The sequence below is a fragment of the Lithobates pipiens genome, unplaced genomic scaffold, assembly GCF_037356315.1.
Source record: "Lithobates pipiens isolate NorthernLeopardFrog02 unplaced genomic scaffold, aLitPip1_a1.2 Scaffold_8, whole genome shotgun sequence".
NCBI classification, from domain to species: Eukaryota; Metazoa; Chordata; class Amphibia; order Anura; family Ranidae; genus Lithobates; species Lithobates pipiens.
The window spans coordinates 600,719,643-600,739,563 of NW_027507903.1; the positions used below are offsets into that span (position 1 = coordinate 600,719,643).

Below are 19,921 nucleotides of genomic sequence, written 5' to 3' on the forward strand. Positions count from 1 at the left end.
TGCATGTCATTTTTTAAATGACCCTGTGACAAAACTCTTAGTCCCTATACCGCTGAAGGACTGCTGCAGTATAGGTGAGCGGTCAGCAGTGGTGCACGTCAACCCTATCTATTGTGGACCGATAGCGGTCCTTACAGAACAGCAGACTGTACCGCACTCAAGCCTATGTACCGTAGCACCCTATACCAAGTTACCAGTCCTTATAAGAACTTTTGTGGAACAAGCAGGTTGTGTATTAGTGTTTAGCAGACTGTACGTCAGTCCCTATACCGCTGAAGGACTGCTGCAGTATAGGTGAGCGGTCAGCAGTGGTGCACGTCAACCCTATCTATTGTGGACCGATAGCGGTCCTTACAGAACAGCAGACTGTACCGCACTCAAGCCTATGTACCGTAGCACCCTATACCAAGTTACCAGTCCTTATAAGAACTTTTGTGGAACAAGCAGGTTGTGTGTTAGTGATTAGCAGACTGTACGTCAGTCCCTATACCGCTGAAGGACTGCTGCAGTATAGGTGAGCGGTCAGCAGTGGTGCACGTCAACCCTATCTATTGTGGACCGATAGCGGTCCTTACAGAACAGCAGACTGTACCGCACTCAAGCCTATGTACCGTAGCACCCTATACCAAGTTACCAGTCCTTATAAGAACTTTTGTGGAACAAGCAGGTTGTGTATTAGTGTTTAGCAGACTGTACGTCAGTCCCTATACCGCTGAAGGACTGCTGCAGTATAGGTGAGCGGTCAGCAGTGGTGCACGTCAACCCTATCTATTGTGGACCGATAGCGGTCCTTACAGAACAGCAGACTGTACCGCACTCAAGCCTATGTACCGTAGCACCCTATACCAAGTTACCAGTCCTTATAAGAACTTTTGTGGACCAAGCAGGTTGTGTATTAGTTTTTAGCAGACTGTACGTCAGTCCCTATACCGCTGAAGGACTGCTGCAGTATAGGTGAGCGGTCAGCAGTGGTGCACGTCAACCCTATCTATTGTGGACCGATAGCGGTCCTTACAGAACAGCAGACTGTACCGCACTCAAGCCTATGTACCGTAGCACCCTATACCAAGTTACCAGTCCTTATAAGAACTTTTGTGGAACAAGCAGGTTGTGTATTAGTGTTTAGCAGACTGTACGTCAGTCCCTATACCGCTGAAGGACTGCTGCAGTATAGGTGAGCGGTCAGCAGTGGTGCACGTCAACCCTATCTATTGTGGACCGATAGCGGTCCTTACAGAACAGCAGACTGTACCGCACTCAAGCCTATGTACCGTAGCACCCTATACCAAGTTACCAGTCCTTATAAGAACTTTTGTGGAACAAGCAGGTTGTGTGTTAGTGATTAGCAGACTGTACGTCAGTCCCTATACCGCTGAAGGACTGCTGCAGTATAGGTGAGCGGTCAGCAGTGGTGCACGTCAACCCTATCTATTGTGGACCGATAGCGGTCCTTACAGAACAGCAGACTGTACCGCACTCAAGCCTATGTACCGTAGCACCCTATACCAAGTTACCAGTCCTTATAAGAACTTTTGTGGAACAAGCAGGTTGTGTATTAGTGTTTAGCAGACTGTACGTCAGTCCCTATACCGCTGAAGGACTGCTGCAGTATAGGTGAGCGGTCAGCAGTGGTGCACGTCAACCCTATCTATTGTGGACCGATAGCGGTCCTTACAGAACAGCAGACTGTACCGCACTCAAGCCTATGTACCGTAGCACCCTATACCAAGTTACCAGTCCTTATAAGAACTTTTGTGGACCAAGCAGGTTGTGTATTAGTTTTTAGCAGACTGTACGTCAGTCCCTATACCGCTGAAGGACTGCTGCAGTATAGGGCAGCGGTCAGCAGTGGTGCACGTCAACCCTATCTATTGTGGACCGATAGCGGTCCTTACAGAACAGCAGACTGTACCGCACTCAAGCCTATGTACCGTAGCACCCTATACCAAGTTACCAGTCCTTATAAGAACTTTTGTGGAACAAGCAGGTTGTGTGTTAGTGATTAGCAGACTGTACGTCAGTCCCTATACCGCTGAAGGACTGCTGCAGTATAGGGCAGCGGTCAGCAGTGGTGCACGTCAACCCTATCTATTGTGGACCGATAGCGGTCCTTACAGAACAGCAGACTGTACCGCACTCAAGCCTATGTACCGTAGCACCCTATACCAAGTTACCAGTCCTTATAAGAACTTTTGTGGAACAAGTGAGTTGTGAATGTTTAGCAGACTGCAGCAGAAGGGCAGCAGTCAAGTATAATATCCTTTCTATATTTGGAAGAAAGAATATTATACATGTACAAGCCTATTACTGTACCACTGATACCAGTCCTGAAAAGAACCTTTGTGGAACTAATAATAACAGCAAGTCTTTAAAATTACCCTCACTGCCTGACAACACTGCTTCCTTCCTGTCCCTATACAAATTGGCAAAAAAAGAGAACGATTAGTGGTTACTGGAACAGCTCTTTTGTGGACCTTGATAGTAACAGCTAATGATGATGATGATGATGATGATGATGAAAGACTAATCTGGCTGTCCCTGTAGCATACACCGTCCTTTCCCTTTCTCTAAACTAACAAAAGACACTCAGGCTGCTGCAAGAATCAGCAGCACAGCAAACCTATCAACACCTAACACCTATACCAGTCCTGAAAAGAACTTTTGTGTACCAAATAGCTAGTGGTTTATCTCTCCCTACTCCACACAGGAACCTGTCCCTATCTTAACAGAAGAAAGAATGTAAAATGGCCACCGGATCGGGTGTATTTATAGGTTAGGGGGAATGTACAAGTGTCCATGTGCTGTCATGTCTCAATTGGCTGTCCTGTATCACATGATAAACGTGTCACCAAAGGTTAAAGTTCTTGTATACATTAAACACGTAAGTCCGCCGCGGCGAACGACGGAAAAAGGCGTTCGAACGTGCGGACCGCGAATGTCGGAAATTCGCCGCGAAACGACCGCCGGGCGAACCGTTCGGCCATCACTATTAACAGGTCATTTCTCTCACACAGCATATGCATACTTGCCACTACACCTCAAAACACATTTTGCTACTCCTCCTGTGTAAGGCAATACCACATGTGTGAAAAGAAGCAAATAAACCACGCTCTTATATCATAAATTACATATCATAAATCACCATAGTGAATAAACAAATAAATATTCATTTAAATTATAAAAATACCTAAAGTTTGGAAGTCCATGTATAGATCCCACATGTGAATAAACTAGGGGTGTGTATATATATCGCAGCATCAATGCATAGCGATTCAGATGTTCGCGATTCTGCATCAATGCTGTGAGTCGGCACATCGATCTCTGATTATGTCATCTGTCGCTGCATGCGGTGCTCTGCCTCTCCTGGAGAAACACAGAGACAGAGCCTGCATGGTGGATAAAGCCACCTCCCCTTCACTGAAGCAGAAAGTCAGATGATGCGTTGACAGCCAGTAGAGTGCAGGGGGAGGGGCTCGTGGAGACCCAACGTCAGGAGAGGCTTCACTGGAGGCACCGGAAGGGGAAAAAGAGACAGAGACACACCGAGCATGGAGTAGGGGGAATAAACTGACACTGAGAGCTGGTGAGTGCCAGTGTCACCCCCCACCCACCACCACCATGCCTCTGCCTGATCCCATCCATCCCACCACCATGCCTCTGCCTGATCCCATCCACCCCACCAACATGCCCTTGCCTGATCCATAGGTGTGCACAGGGGGTGTGCCTGGGCACACCCTAATCACTGCATGTGGTGTTGATTTCCCCTATTGTCTGTGCTTCCCCCCATGTTGCATTCCCAGAATGGAGACTGGGGGAAGGGGCTAGTAAAAATATAATTCATGGCCCCCTTCCTTTTCTAAATGAATACAGTGAACACACTCACTCACTGTGTTCATTCATAACTGAAGCATGGTAAACTGTGTTTACTAAGCTTCAGCGCGAGAATGAACAGGAAGCCTCTCAGCACAGGGCATTTCCTATTCATTCACTGTCCAGTGCAGCTGAGTCTGCAGAGAAAGTCATTATTATGTTAATAGTGTTTTTTTTTTCTTCCTACTATTACAGTTTGAATACTGACTCTTTAAAATATTTCTTTGTTTGTATTTTTTTTCTGTGGTAATAATAAAAAATAAAAAATAATATGTATTTTTCTCTTCCCTTGCTTTTTACTTTTATTGTGTGTGCATTGTGTATTTTATTTTTATTTGTTTGTTTGTTTGTTTTTTTCTATTGAAAGAATAAAAATAGCAAAAAAGTCAAATAAAATAATTAAATTGGTAGTGGACAATTCCCCCCCCCCCCCCCCCCCGAAATAATGTTATCCATTGTCCCTTTAGGCCTCATACACACGGACGTTATAAAAAATGGCCTGTCAAGCTAGTTACAACGTCTGGAAAAAATCAGCATTAAAAACTTGATTTTATTAGCGTTTTGCTCTGGCGTCAATGCGAGTTTAACGGCGTTTCTAAGTGTTAAAGCTAAGGCGCGTTTTTTTCAAAATAATATCCCATTACATTATAAACATTTTTACAGCTCAAAAATGCTGACGCTAAAAAACATTGGTATAGCGTTAATGAGTGTTAATGCACGTTAATGCGCGTTTTTGCGCGTTAGTGTCAAAACCGCTCTAACGCTGGAGCCTCTGAAGGCGCTGGTCCTTGAGTTTTTTTTGGAGCTTAAAAACAGCCATGCCTGTTACAGCTCAAAAACGCCATTGTGTGTATGAGCCCATTGAATAATACGTCCGTGTGTATGAGGCCTAATAAGTTATTTTTTCTTGCTGTGAAAAAAATCAAATAAACAACAAAATACACAAAAATATATTAGTAAAAGCACAAACCACTTGGAAAAGCATTGTGAGAGCATTTTCTAAAAGGTATATTTTTTTCTTTAGAGATTTTACCTAAAATGAAAACATGGTAGAACTAGCCCCCGTACACGCGGTTGGAAATTCCAACAACAAAATCCGATGCATTTTGTCCGAAACTGGTGTTGCATACACACGGTTGGACAAAGTTGATGGAAAATCGTCTGGAACGTGATGACATTCATTCGTTACGACGGGACTACCTTGAGTTTACTAGCCAATAGCTTTGGTCTTGTAATTTGATCTAAGCATTCGTGGCACTTTGTCTGATTGGAATTCTCTACAAGTGATCGGACAAAGTCAGAAAATTTGAGATCCTGCTCTCAAACTTTTTCAGTCTGAATTTTCTGACGGAAAAAGTCCGATAGAGCCCACACACGATCGGATTTTCCGACAATATAATCGGATCGGACCTTTTCCGTTGGAATTTCCGACCGTGTGTACAGGGCATTAGAGTTAAGTTTTGCCAATATTTTTGAAAAATTTGCAGTTTTGTTAAAATTTTATTTTGTATATGCTTGGTCATTCTTGTTTGTGCATGTTTACTTTAAAGAGGAAGTAAACCCTGATGGGTTTACTTCCTCTTTCATTCCCTGTAAAGGCAAAGCATAATGGACTACTATGCATCGCATAGTAGTTCATAATGTGTCACTTACCTGACACAGGAGCCAGCGAAGTCACCGCTGTCCCCTGTAGTTCCGAGCGTCCATCTTCTTGGTGGGTCTCCGTGGGTCTCGCTGCTCTGGCGCTGTGATTCGCCGGAGCAGCGATGACGTCACTCCCGCGCATGCGGACGGGAGCCGAGACTCGCGGCATTGCCGTCATCGACGGTGCCCCGCTCAGTGCGCCTGCGCGCCGCTGTCTATGGCGCATGCGGCGTAGATAGCGGTGCCTATCTTCGGGCAAATATCTCCTAAACCGTATAGGTTTGGGAGATATTTCTTGGACCTACAGGTAAGCCTTAATCTAGCCTTACCTGTAGGTCAAAGTGGTTTGTAAGGGTTTACAACCACTTTAAATGAAACCAGTATTGCATTTTTAGTTAGTATCTGTTCTGAGCTTTTTTTTTAAACCCTAACCTGGTTGTATTTGTTTACATTTCCTATATAGTTTACATAGTTGTTGTTCCATAAATTAAGCATTCTTAAGCTCTACTAAAGTGAAATCAGAGCCTGAAATTGTAATAATCAAATATGACCCTTGCAGTGTATATATCGTATTGTAAATTATACATAGACAGGACTTATACTGTCTATACCTATATATTTAAAGAGAAAAATGTAGATAATATTATAGATAAAAAATAGGTACCCTTTAGGAAAGGAAGGACGTAATATATTGTAGGTATACAGAATAATGTGTATGGGTATATTTGGACATTTATATACATTGTTAACCCAGTGTTCATTCTTTTTATAGGCAAAACAGTGCTAGCAACAATAATGGTGGAAATGAAAATCACTAACAGAGCTTATCACGAGAAGTTCCAGGATCCCTCATCTTTTGAATATAAAAAGTTTGAGGTTGAATTTACAAATGAGGTGAAATTTCATGTATATTTAATACCTTATTAGATTTATTTGTAAATGGCTATAAAACTCACAGAGCAATTACATATATTATGTTATATATACCTCTTTGGGCTGAGTAAGACAGTCAGAAAAATAGAATTAGTTGGTCCCCAAATGTTCTTATTGTTCATTAAATGTGCAATTGTTTGCTGGATGTTTCTACTTCTCTCTGATTGTTACTGTTGGTCACTGGACTTTTCCCATTGGTTCTAAACATTAGCATTGGTTGCAGTGTTTCATATTTGTCACTGTTTCTTGTTGGTCAAGGAAGGATCCCATTGGTCACTAAATCCCATTGGCCACTTTATTTTTCCCATTGGTCGCTGAATGTCTGTTATTGGTTATTGTTTATATCTTATTAGTCATTGACTGCTGGCATTGGTAACTAAAGGTTTCCCATTGGCAGTGGTGTCGCTAGGGGGTGGCTTTTGGAGCTATAGCCTCACATCTGGTGGCCATAGCCCCGGGTCTCTGCTGGGGTCCTCAAGGGGAGGGGAGGCTCTCTGGGGACCCTGATTTAAGGGGGAGGCTCTCTGGGGACCCTGATTTTATATATATATATATATATATATATATATATATATCTTTTGCAGACCTAGCAACGCCCCTGCCCATTGGTAATGAAATGTTCTTATTAGTTGTTGATAGGAATGACTGATTCTGCAAGGTTTGAATGGCACATCATTTCAGTAAGTGCTTACCATCATTAGGGCTAATAGGGCTAACAAATAAAGGAGAGTGCAAAATATGTGCATGGTAGCAAATCAGCTTATAACTCCAGCTTGTTCAATTAAAGCGTAACTCCACTTTTGTTGAGAAAAAAATTATGCTGCAGATTCCTACCTTTTGTTATTCTGAAAAAATCCTTCCATGTTTCTCTGTGTACTTGTACTAAGTGGGTCTAATGAGAGTGGTTTCATAATTAACTGTCAGGTGTGACGCTGCAGAGCACTAATGAGAAAAGTTGCTGGGCCTGCATCCCTTTAGACGTGTTCCTATTGAAAGTATCTCTCCAAAAATGACATTTGTGTTGCAGGGGATGCCTTTTTTACCAAAAATATGTAGAAGAATACGTATCGGCCTAAACTGAGGGGAAAAAAAGTTTTTTTATATATTTTTGGGGGATATTATATTTTTGTTTATAGCGCAAAAAATAAAACCCGCAGGGGTGATCAAATACCACCAAAAGAAAGCTCTATTTGTGTTAAAAAAGGACATCAAATTTGTTTGGGAGCTTTTTGCATGACTTTGCATGACCGCGCAATTGTCAGTTAAAGCGACGCAGTCTTAAGCCAGCAAAATGGTCCGGTCTGAAAGTGGTTAATGATTACTGGGTGACTGGAATTCATTTCTGTATATATGGGAGATGTGTTGCATTGAGTTGCAGTAAGGTGTTTATACTAAGACCCCTTTCACACTGAGGCTGGTGGAGGAGCGGTGTATACATCTCTCCTCCACTGCCCTTGTCCATTGAAATGAATGGGCACTGCTGCTGATGTGCCTGCAAAGCACTTCGGCAGCGGCACTACATGGGCGCTATTAACCCTTTCTTCAGCCGCTAGTGGGGGTTAAAAGTCCCCCCGTTAGCAGCTTAAAAGAGGCCCTAAGCGACGGTAAAGTGCCGCTTTACCGCTAACGTGGTCCACGGCTTGGTTTGTAAGGAAAATCTGCGGTATATTTTGATATATTGCATGCATAGTACTATTAGAATAGGATGAGCCATTTATAATCTTTTTAAAATTTGATGTTCAATTAAAGGGTAACTCCACTTTTTTGGGAGGAAAAAAATAGCAAATAACGAAAAAATAATAATATAGCATATACAATTGCATCACAAGTCATATTGTAATTGAATGTTATTAAAAATTACTGTTCCTATAATTTAATAATTAGTAATAGTTATTATTATTAGTTAGTTAGTTATTATTTTGGATTTTCTAATTTTCGGGTTTTCAAATTTTTGGATTTTTGTTCTTTTGAATTTTCGGATTTTTATTATTATTTTTCGGATTTTCTAATTTTTCTAATTTTCTAATTTATGAATTTACAAATTTACAAATTGTGTTGTTCTACATCAGTGGCAGTGCTGCCCCCTCCCTCCTGCCACCCCTCTATCACCAATAAATAGATTCATGCATTGCATAAATCTATCTATGGCCACCGCTACCACCCCCTATTCAGATGCCCGGCCCCTTTTCAGGCGCAGGGTGCCTGAATTCCAGCAGCGGGGGGGGGGGGGGGGGTGGTTTCTGAAGCACCTGATTAGAGCCATAGGCTCTAATAAGCGTCAAAAAAAGTGACCTGTGAGTGCCATGCTGGGCGTTCGCAGGTCACTCAGCTTTGTTAGAAAAGCAAATGAATATTCGCTTTCCTAACACTAAACCGCCTCTCCGCCAATCAGGTGCTCGGATCTATTACCCATCACCTGATTGGCTGAAACAACAGGCACCACTATTGGATGCCTATCAGGAGGAGAGGACAGGAGATGAAGACGGCAGGAGATGCAGGAAGGACCCTGCTCATGGCTGTCACCTGCTGACACACCAACTGTGCCCGGTAAGTGCCAGGCAGACAGCAAGCGTCATACTGGGGGCATTTAAGGGCACACTGGCAGCATTTGATAGCACAGGGGCAGTGTTTGATGGGTACAGCGTCAATGTTTGATGGCACAGTGGCTGCAATTGATGATTTTTTTTCAAAATATTTTGCGCCCCCCTCCCCAAAAAAAAAACATTTTGAGCACCAGCCTCCACTGTTGTACATAAACATGTTTTATTCTTTCTTCCCTTTTCTTCTTCCCTTTGTAGATGTACATCTATTTTTCAAACATCGAAGACTATGTCGGAGTGGAGATTAAACAGATAAGGTGAGAATAACCAGAATTTAGTTTTTGAGGCTCATAGAATGTGACATCAAATTATTCTCCTAGAAAAAGGTACAAGGATGATTTGGAGCACAAATAAATTGCTGGTTCTGCCCTGATTAGAATCTTATAGGCATTAGATAGTAGAGCTGCACGATTCTGGCTAAAATGATAATCACAATTTTTTTGCTTAGAAGATAGATCACGATTCTCTCACGATTCTCACGGCGTAACATCATCTTTCACATTAAAACAAAACAATTGGGCTAACTTTATTGTTTCATTTTTATTTATTTTTTTAATTCATTGAAGTGTATTTTTTCCCAAAAAATTGCATTTCAAAGACCGCTGGGCAAATACAGTGTGACATAAAATATTGCACCTATTGACATTTTATTCCCTAGGGTCTCTGCTAAATATATATATATATATAACGTTTGGGGATTCCAAGTAATTTTCTAGCAAAAAATATTGCTTTTAACTTAAACAAGTGTCAGAAAAAGATTTAGACCCTAAATGGTTAAACTTCCTGCATTTACACATTGTTTAAAAACTTGGCAGACTGCCTAGATTTTTTCCTTTACACACAGAAGTTTCCCTTTGATCTAAGGAGGAAGAGTTAGTTACAATGTTTCATTTTAAAAACGTGGCAGACTGCCCGGATGTTTTCTTTTGACAGCTGAGTGAGCAAATAAGTCTCTCCACTTGTTATATGAAAGAATCGGCAAACTCTGTAATAGAGATCATCAGGGGGGTTGAATCGAGATTTTTAACGATTAATTGTGCAGCTCTACTAGAGAGGGCAGCTTTTCCTCTTTTTCCATCTGCTATCACTACTTCCACATAATTTCTTTGCTCTTCATGCCTCCACTTTCACTTTATCTTCTTTCCTTTATTTTTCTGTTCTGTTTTTATGATTGGATCAGCAACTTCTTCATTTCTCACAGGTTTCCTTGCATGCATATGTCTTTGGAAAACCAAAATCCATTTTAAAATGTTTATTTACCATTCCCATACTCAAGATAAAGAAGATTGTAAAAGATGAATGCACTTCCTTACATCTAGGCTTTAAATCATGTGTGGGATGTAATGGTCCAAGGTAGACATGTGCACTGCCAAAAAATTTGCTTGTTTTTGTTTCATTCTGTTTTTTTCTTTTTTTCTTTTTTGTCTTCCAGGTCAGTCATTATGATCGAAAATTAATTTTTACAAATAATTTTGTTCTTTGGAAAAATTTTAATTCATTATGTTCCATTCGTAAATTTGAAAATTTGAAAAATTTGAAATTGAAAAATTTGAAAATTTGAAAATTTGAAAACCTGAAAATACGAAAAACTGAAATAATGACTAATTAACTAATAATAATTAACTATTAAATTATAGGTACCGGAATTTCCATTCAAATTCGGCTGTTAGTGAACGTAACAAATACGATTTTATCTGACGTTACAAATTATCCGAAATACCGAATGCCACATCTAAACGAATGGAATGTAACAAAATAATAATAATAAATAATAATAATGAAAACGTTTCATTATTATTTACTGTTATTAAAAAATTTGTTATGCTCCATTCGTTTAGATGCAGTATTCATAAATTTGACATTTTTTTAGTTTGAAAATACGTAAATTCAGAAATGTGAAAATTTGAAAACTACTTGCTGTTCCACCAATGATATTGCAGATGGAAACCAATAGAAGGGAACCATCTGCAATATTACTAATGGTGGAACAGCAAGTAGTTGGGAATACCACTTCAAGATTATCTATCGTGCAATGTTTTTATTATGCCCCGTACACACAATTGGAATTTTGATCGGAAAAAGCTCTGATGGTCTTTCCAGCGGAATTCCGCTCAAGCTTGGCTTGCATACACACGGTCACACAAAGGTTCTCTGAACTTTCGACCGTCAAGAACGCGATGACGTATGACACTATGACCAGCCAAAAAAATGAAGTTCAATGCTTCTGAGCATGCGTCAAATTGTTTCCGAGCATGCGTAGGAATTTGTACGATTGGAATTTCCGATCAGAACTTTTTCCAACCGACAAATTGAGAACCTGCTCTCAGTCTTTTGCTGGTCGAAATTCCACCAGCAAAAGTCTGATGGAGCATACACAAGGTTGCATTTTCCGACCAAAAACTCTCATCGGACTTTTGCTGGTAGAATTTCCAATCGTGTGTACGGGGCATTACTCTAGCACTGTATATGTTGAATACTTCTCTATTAATCCTATTAATTCTATTAATCCTCAAATATTGGTGTTTGTATAAATAAAGATTTTTATGGAAATCATCCCAAACTCAATACTTTTTTTTTTTTTTTTAATTGCCTTAAAAATCCCAACTCTGTGGTTCATTGTTTTCCTTTTTTTTTTTTTCTATTGCATTTATTTTATTGTATTTTTCTATTGTATTCTATTGAAATTGGAAAACGATTTGAATTGGAAAACTATTTTAAAACAATTCAAATTTGAAATCGATTCGAATCCAAAAATGATTCGAATCCGAAAACGATTTAAATTGATTTGAATTAAAAAACAATTTGAAACTATTCAAATTCGAAAATTATTCAAATCGATTTAAATTCGAAAACTATTCAAAATGATTTGAATTTGAAAAATGTGAATCGTATAAACTAAACGAATACCGAAAACAAAATAAATGGGTTAAACTAATTTAATTAAATACATGTATGTAAATAAATAATCAAAATTAAACTAAACATTTTTTTTCCATTCTGCACATGTCTAGTAAATATGGATTCTCTCAATTGCTCTATGTGTTTCTCTGGTAGACCTGGAAGTGGCTCAGCTAGGAAAGGAAGAGTCTTTGCAAGAAGTGCTGATGTATCGGCTAGGAGTGGCGATATGAATGTGAATTATGACGTCAACTTCAGGATACCATTAAGGAAAGACTTGAATATGACCACTGATGCATACAGTAAACCACTGCAAATACTAGAAGAACAATTAGACATACTCCAACAATGCACAAATGACAAGTGTAAGTATTTTTATCTTTATAGGTCCATTCTTTCCAGCAGTGACTCTTGTACTGGTGAGCCTGATTGATCTTTCTACTCTAAAGTAATTGTCTGCAAATATTGGAAGTTTGGGCTCTCCTGAGAGTCTCCAGGAGCTGGACATTGCACTCATGAAGTGATGATCAGCAGTGCAATGCTTATTAGAAAAAAAAATTAAATTCCAATTTTTTTACTTTAAACATTTATTTAATTTTTTAAAAAGGTGAACTCAGCCTTAGGGTTGCACCGTTTTTTATTTCTTTTTTTTTTTTTATAGGCGAGTACAAGTACAGATGCTTTTGGTCCACCAATACCGAGTACTGATATCTTTGCGGTGCAATTTAATTCGATTTTGGAAGTATTCTATTTGAAATTCGAATTTTAGAAGATGGTTATAGTCTTTCTATTTTTTTCTATTTGTTTTTTATTCTATTTTATTTGTTTCTATTCTATTCTGTTCTTCTATTTTGTTCTGTTTTACTCTATTTTATTATTTTATTTAATTTTCAGTCATATTCATTTCTATTCTATTCATTTCTATTCTATTCCTTTCTATTCTGTTTTATCCTCTTTGGAAATTGGAAAAAAAGTCGAAAACTTTTCCAATTCAAAAACTTTTTGAATGTTAAAAGAATTTGAAAATTATTCAAAATTGGTTCAAAAACTATTTGAATCGATTCAAATTCAAATTTCGTCCAAATTTTTTTCTACATTATTTCGGATTCATTTAAATTTGGTACTATTTTAATTCAGAAATTCGGATACATCCGAACTTCTGAAAATGGTAAATTCGTCCGAATTTGAATTTGGAATGAAACAAACTGCACGAGTCTAGTTCTTATTTATTACACTTTTTAATAAAACTTTGTGGGATAATGCACTAGGCCAGTGCGCCCTCTGTCTTTTATTTGTTTTTTCAATCGTCTGAGGACAACCCCAGTCCTAGAGGGCAGAAAGACTTCAAGAATATTATTCATTCATACAACGGAATTACACTTCCTATTCAGTTATTTCATTCATGCAAAGGAGATAATCACCTTTGAAATAATGTTCTGGTCTCAGGGAAGCCCTGATAATAACTGTTATATCTACAGTTCATGGTACATTAGCTTTATGTTCACTTGGAAAAAGAATACTCCCTACATTGGTAGTCAGTGTGAACATTCAATCCAATTATCTCAAAAAGGATCTTGGATATTTTCTCATAGTTGTCTAAAGCCACACAATCTGATTTTCAGACAGGAAATGACAGGCTGTTGGCAGAAAACCTGACTGTGTGTATGCCCCATCTGACAATTGTTGTTGGATCTTCCAAGGACTAACGTTGGATAGCAGGTTTTAAAATTTTCCGTGGACAAATGTCTGTTGTCACATTTTCCGATCGTGTGTACACAAGTCCGTCGGAGAAAAGTCCAAAGTACAAACACGCATGCTCGGAAGCAAGGATGGGCCGGAAGCGGTTGGTCTTGTAAACTATTGTTCGTAATGGAGAATTAACATTTGTGACGTGGAAAATTATGAAATCTGCAAATGCACCGCACAATTCTCTTCTTCTTTAATGCGAAAATAACTGCCTACTCCCAAACTGTCATTTGAAGTAAAACACATAGCCAAGTATTATTCTCCGCTATTTTTTTATTGTGCATTAAAAAAAGAAAACAAGTAAAATTAAGCATGCTATCGTTAAGCATGCTACACGTTATTTCCTCCGATTCTGCATCATGTCTGGTTGATGAATTGAAAAATACGAAATGAAAAATGCAAAACGAAAAGTGAAAAATGGAGACTGCGAAATGAAAAGCGCAAAGTGAAAAGTGTGAATCAACACTCACCAAACTTCTATTAACATAAAATCAGCAGAAGGAACCCAAAGGGTGGCACTAAAGAGCTAAAAAAAATGTAGTACGTTCGTATTTGTTGACTGACAATTCCCTGCCATTTGTATGCAAGACAAGTTTGGGCCAACTCCCTTCGGACAAAAGCCTACGGTTTTGTTGCCCAACAAACCGATCATGTGTTTGAGGCCTAAGATATTATTAAGGTATATAGTACTGTGCAAAAGTTTTAGGAAGGAGTGAAGAAATGCTGTAAAGTAAGAATGCTTTCAAGAATTTTTATTTTTATTGGTTATATTTATCAATTTAAAAAATGCAAAGTGAATGAACGGAAGAAAAATCGAAATGAAATCAATATATGGTGTGACTACCCTTTGGCTTCAAATCAGCATCAATTATTACACTTGTACACTTTGTACACTTGCACAAAGTCAGGGAATTTGTAGGATTAGAGTCAGATGTACAATTAGCCATTTATACCAAGTAGGTCCTAATGATCATCAATTTCATATGTAGGTTGAAACACAGTCATTAACTGAAACAGAAACAGCTGTGTGTAGGAGACTTCAAACTTGGTGAGGAACAGCCAAACTCTGCTATTAAGGTGAGGTTGCGGAAGACAGTTTGCCATGGGTCACCATGGCAAGAATGAACACAGCAACAAGACAGAAGGTAGTTATCCTGCATCACTAAGGTCTCTCCCAGGCAAAAATTTCAGAACATACTGGGGTTTCAAGATGTGCTGTTTCAAGTCGTTGTAAACACTGTTGCACCACTTGTACCTACAGGTAAGCCTATAATAAGGCGTACCTGTAAGTACTGTAAATATCTCCTAAACTTTCACAGTTTAGGAGATATTCACTATATACCCTGCTGCAGACATTATCGTATATGCGCACTGAAGGAACAGCCCGCTGGTGCTGTTTATTCAGGTCCCATGCCAATCACAGTGCCAGAGCCTGCGAACCTGGAAGTAACTCGGTTGAAAGATGTCGGCCTTGGGAGCTTTTTTCCCTTCAAAATCACATAAGAGGAACACCTTTCCATTTGTATATATATATATATATATATATATATATATATATATATATATATATATATCTTTTTTGGCCCCAGCAAATCCCTGAGCGCCGTTCAGGACTAAGGAAGAGCTTGGGTGTATTATTTGGATATACCGTATTTATCGGCATATAACACGCACTGGTGTATGACACACACCTTCACTTTAAGAGGGAAGTTTCAGGAAAAAACATTTCAGGAAAATGTTTTAAATAAAGAACTGTGAAGCAAAATAAGGGTCAGTGCCCACCAATGCAACCCAATCAGTGCCCATCTGCAGCCTCACCATTGCCATGAATGCAGCCTCACCATTGCCATGAATTTAGCCTCACCATTGCCATGAATGAAGTCTCACCATTGCCATGAATTCAGCCTCACCATCGCCATGAATGAAGCCTCACCATTGCCATGAATGCAGCCTTACCATTGCAATGAATGCAGCCTTACCAATGCAATGAATGCAGCCTTACCATTGCCATGAATGCAGCCTCACCCATGCCATGAATGAAGCCTCACCCATGCCATGAATGAAGCCTCACCATTGCATTGAATGCAGCCTTACAATTGCAATCAATGCAGCCTTACAATTGGAATCTGTGCAGCCTTACTATTGCAATCAGTACAGGCATACCCCACTTTTAAGTACGCAATGGGGTTTACTTACTAAAGTTAGAAAGTGTAAAATCAGTCTCACTTCTGCATAGAAACCAGTGAGCTTCCAAGTTTTTACTCAAGCTTATTTGAACAAGCCGAGGTTAGAAGCTCAATGGTTTCTATGCAGAAGTGAGCCTGATTTACACTTTCCAGCTTTAGTAAATAAACCCCATTGTGTACTTAAAAGTGGGGTATGCCTGTACAGCCTTACCATTACCATGAATGCAGCCTTACTGTTACAATCAATGCAGCCTTGCCATTGCCATAAATGTAGCCTTACTATTGGAATCAATGTGACCTCACATGTGCCATGAATGAAGCCTAACATGTGCCTGAATTCATCCTCACATGTCCCATGAATGCAGAGTCACATGTGCCATTAATGCAACCTTACATGTGCCATGAATGCAGACTTACATGTGCCATGAATGCAGCCTTACCATTGCCATCAGTGCAGCCTGATCGATGCCCATCTTCAGCCTCGCAGGGGACAGGGAGGGGGCGGGATGAGAGCCAACAGATTACATACAGGAGAATCTCAAGTTTACTCGGCGGCCTCTTTAATGCGAAGTCCCGCCTCCTATGTAAGACAGAACAATCATCCAATGGCAGTCCAGGACACAACTTCCTTTTACAGACGCCGCTGAGTAAGCAGGAGATTCTCCTGTATGTAGTCTAACAGTGCTCGTCCCGCCCCTTCCCTGTCCCCTCTGAGGCAGTGCTGATAAATAAGGAATATAAATCAACACAAATCAACAGGGGGGCGTATTAAACCACAATGTGGGCCCACTTGGACGTGTAAAGGGTGGTCACACCAAGTATTTATTTGATTTGGATTTCTCTTCTGTTCATTTACTTTCCATTTTGTTAATTGATAAAAATAAACTATTAACATTTCTATTTCTGAAAGCATTGTTAATTTACAGCATTTTTCACACCTGCCTAAAAATTTTGCACAGTAGGGTAAATAGGCTGTTCACTTTGCGAGGGAAGTAGCACTTTGCAAGGAAATTTGCCCCAGAGCTCCATGAATGTGTGACGTTTCACTTTCAATCCTGTGCAAAAAAAAATAAAAAAATTTTTGCATGCACATGATTGGATGGTGTAAGTCCTCACCTCATTCACTAAGCTCTAGGGCAAATTTCCTTCCAAAGTAAACAGTCTTTTTGCCTTCAGGAAATCAACCCTATTACCCCAGAAATATGATGTATTTTCTCAGAACTTAAGCTCAGATATCTTAGAATTACAGCTTGGCCACAGTGCTCTCATAGACTGGCCTGGTGATGTGTCAATGGAACCCACAATTGGCAATAAAAAGCAATATGCTGCATTTCATTATGTTAAATTATGTTGAATAACCATAAGATGATTGCTGCAGTTGTAAAGGCTTATTTACCAACTTCCCTTATTAAAACTTTACAGCTGGATTCTGTATTGATGGTAACAGTTTGAAAATCGAAGTGAAACTAAAAACTGTGGAGGGTAAGTATTTTTTTCATGTTGATTTCAAGTTTGCTGCTGCACAGTTTTCCATATGAGTAGTGGCCTGAATGTGCCTTGCCTTCACAGAGCTCTGCATGGAAAAACTTCCAGAGGGTTTCAAAGAATTTTATAGCCCATACTTCTTCACCGATGATGAACTGACTTGCATATCTGACTGCGATGATTCCTCTGAGAAGTACAATAGCTGTAACACAGGCACTTGTCAAATCCGGTACAAAACTGGCCGTGCATGCTTGTAAGTATTTACTATAAAGCAATTAAAGGTTTTATATGTTTCTCAACATTTTGTGATAAGAGTGGGGATCATATAAAGTACCAAAAGAAGTAGCACTGGCACAGCCATGGTCATAACTCCACATGTAAAATAGGAGTTATGGAGCCCTGAATTCCCTAGTAGGGATGAGCTTTGTGTTCGAGTCAAACCCATGTTCGTCTCGAACATCGGCTGTTCGTCCGTTCAGTGAATTCTGAACATAATGGGCCATTTGCGCCATAATGCCTGGGGGCCCCTGCCTTTCCTTTTTTTTAATTTGGGTACAGGGTTCCCCGTAATATCCATACAAGACCCAAAGGGGCTGGTAATGGGCGGGGGGGAGGTACCCATGCCATTTTTCTCAATGATTTTCATCCATATTGCCGGGACCAGACATTACATTAAAACTGCAAGCAGTTTTAAATGCCATTTTGTGCAGGGACTGTTCTAAACACAGGAAACACATGCCACTTCAAAAGCATACTATAGACACCCCCGGCACGATATTTAAAGTAATATTTCACCTTTTTTTTCACTTTAAACGTCATTAAAATCAATGCTCCCGAAAAAATTGCAGTTTTTAAAACTTTTTTTTGCATTGATACATGTCCCCTGGGGCAGGACCCGGGTCCCCAAACCCTTTTTAGGACAATAACTTGCATATTAGTCTTTAAAATTAGCACTTTTGATTTTGAACATTCGAGTCCCATAGACTTTAACAGGGTTCTAAAGTTCGCATGAATTTTCGGTCTGTTCGCAGGTTCTGGTACGAACCGAACCGAGGGGGGGGAGGTGTTCAGCTCATCCCTATTCCCTACTATGATTTTACTCACCTTTGGAGGGTGTATTGTGGTGCAGGAGGTTTCAAAAGGCAGCTCTCGGGTGTTCAAGCACCACCATAAAATAATATAGGAGGGCTTTTTGATTTTAGTAGAGTTGTAAGCAGAACTAGAACTGGGTGGTGGGCAGGAGGGGAAGCTACCTGGGGTGTAGTATCTAAATGTGTTAGGGGGCACCGAGTAACAGCAGCCTGTAGAGTACATTCAACCGAGTTCATAGCCTGCCCTCACCAATTTGTCCTTTACTGACTGATGCAGGGGTTGCCCGTGCATTTTGGGCACAAGGGTGCCACCCCTCCGACACCTTCGCCGCCCTCCCTATTCATGTTCCTGGCCCCTTTCAGGATGCTGGACACATGAAATACTATGGTGGGGATAGGTGGGGGTGTGTATTTTGAAGCACGTGATTAGAGCCAGAGGCTCTAATAGGCTTCAAAATAGGGTGGGCTTGGGAGTGCTCTGCGCCCCAATCTCACCCTGTTGTGTGGCATAGCGAATTAATTTTCACTATTTTCACACTAACGTTTCTCCCTGCCAATCAGCAGGCAGGTCAGTGAGACCTGTCTCCCGATTGGCCAAAGCTTTGGCAGAAGAGGAGACATGGTGGAGGAAGCCTGAGGAGCAGAGGGGACACAGGAGCTGCAGCCACCACTGCCTGCCACTACAGAAGAGGAGGAGGAAGCCCAGTCACTCCAGGAGAGAAGAGCCCCACCACACGAGCGGTTTGTGAAGTGACAGCCGAGCCGGGGGACGTGCCTGGCTGCATTTGATGGGCACAATTGGCTGCATATACTGGGCACAAGTGGCTGCATATGAAGTGGCTGCATATATTGGGAAAAAGTGGCTGCATTTTACGGGCACAAGTGGCTGCATATGATGGGCACAAGTGGCTGCATTTGATTGGCACAAGTGGCTGAATTTGATGGGCACAAGTAGCTGCATATAATGGGCACAAGTGGTTGCATTTGATAGGCACAGTGGCTATATATGATAGGAACAGTGCCTGCGTTTAATGGGAACAATGGCTGCAATTGATGGGAACAGTGGCTGCATTTGATGGGCACAGTGGCTGAATTTGATGTGTACAATGGCTACATTTGATGGGCTCAGTGGCTGCATTAGATGGCCACAGTGAGGCTGCAATTGATGGGGGGGGGCAATTTTTTTCAGTTTGTTTACGCTCCCCCAAATATTTTGAGCACCAGCTGCTGCTAGAATGACCATCTTTTTACTTACTGATCTGCCCTGTTGTCTGGGAGCTGCACCTCTTGACAGGAGGAGCCTGAAAGGAGGTCCATTGTCTGTCCCCCTTCTGTGTTCCTACTACGTGTAATAAGATGGCAGAAAGCCAAATTATTGTGTTCCCACAACTTATCAAACAATGTGTATATACAGTGCATCTGGAAAGTATTGCTTCACTGTTTCCACATTTTTTTATGTTACAGCCAT

At 40.3% G+C, this 19,921-nt stretch overlaps 1 protein-coding gene across 1 annotated transcript in view; it reads left to right on the top strand.

Annotated features, from left to right (window-relative positions):
* LOC143961285 (mucin-17-like) overlaps positions 1 to 19,921 on the top strand; it is a 62,481-nt gene that overhangs the window by 21,060 nt on the left and 21,500 nt on the right. The window contains exons 4-8 of the mRNA XM_077470536.1: positions 6,287 to 6,408; positions 9,246 to 9,304; positions 12,102 to 12,310; positions 17,300 to 17,359; positions 17,447 to 17,615. Coding sequence (XP_077326662.1) covers positions 6,287 to 6,408; positions 9,246 to 9,304; positions 12,102 to 12,310; positions 17,300 to 17,359; positions 17,447 to 17,615 — 619 coding nt within the window. The remainder of the gene's footprint in view (positions 1 to 6,286; positions 6,409 to 9,245; positions 9,305 to 12,101; positions 12,311 to 17,299; positions 17,360 to 17,446; positions 17,616 to 19,921) is intronic.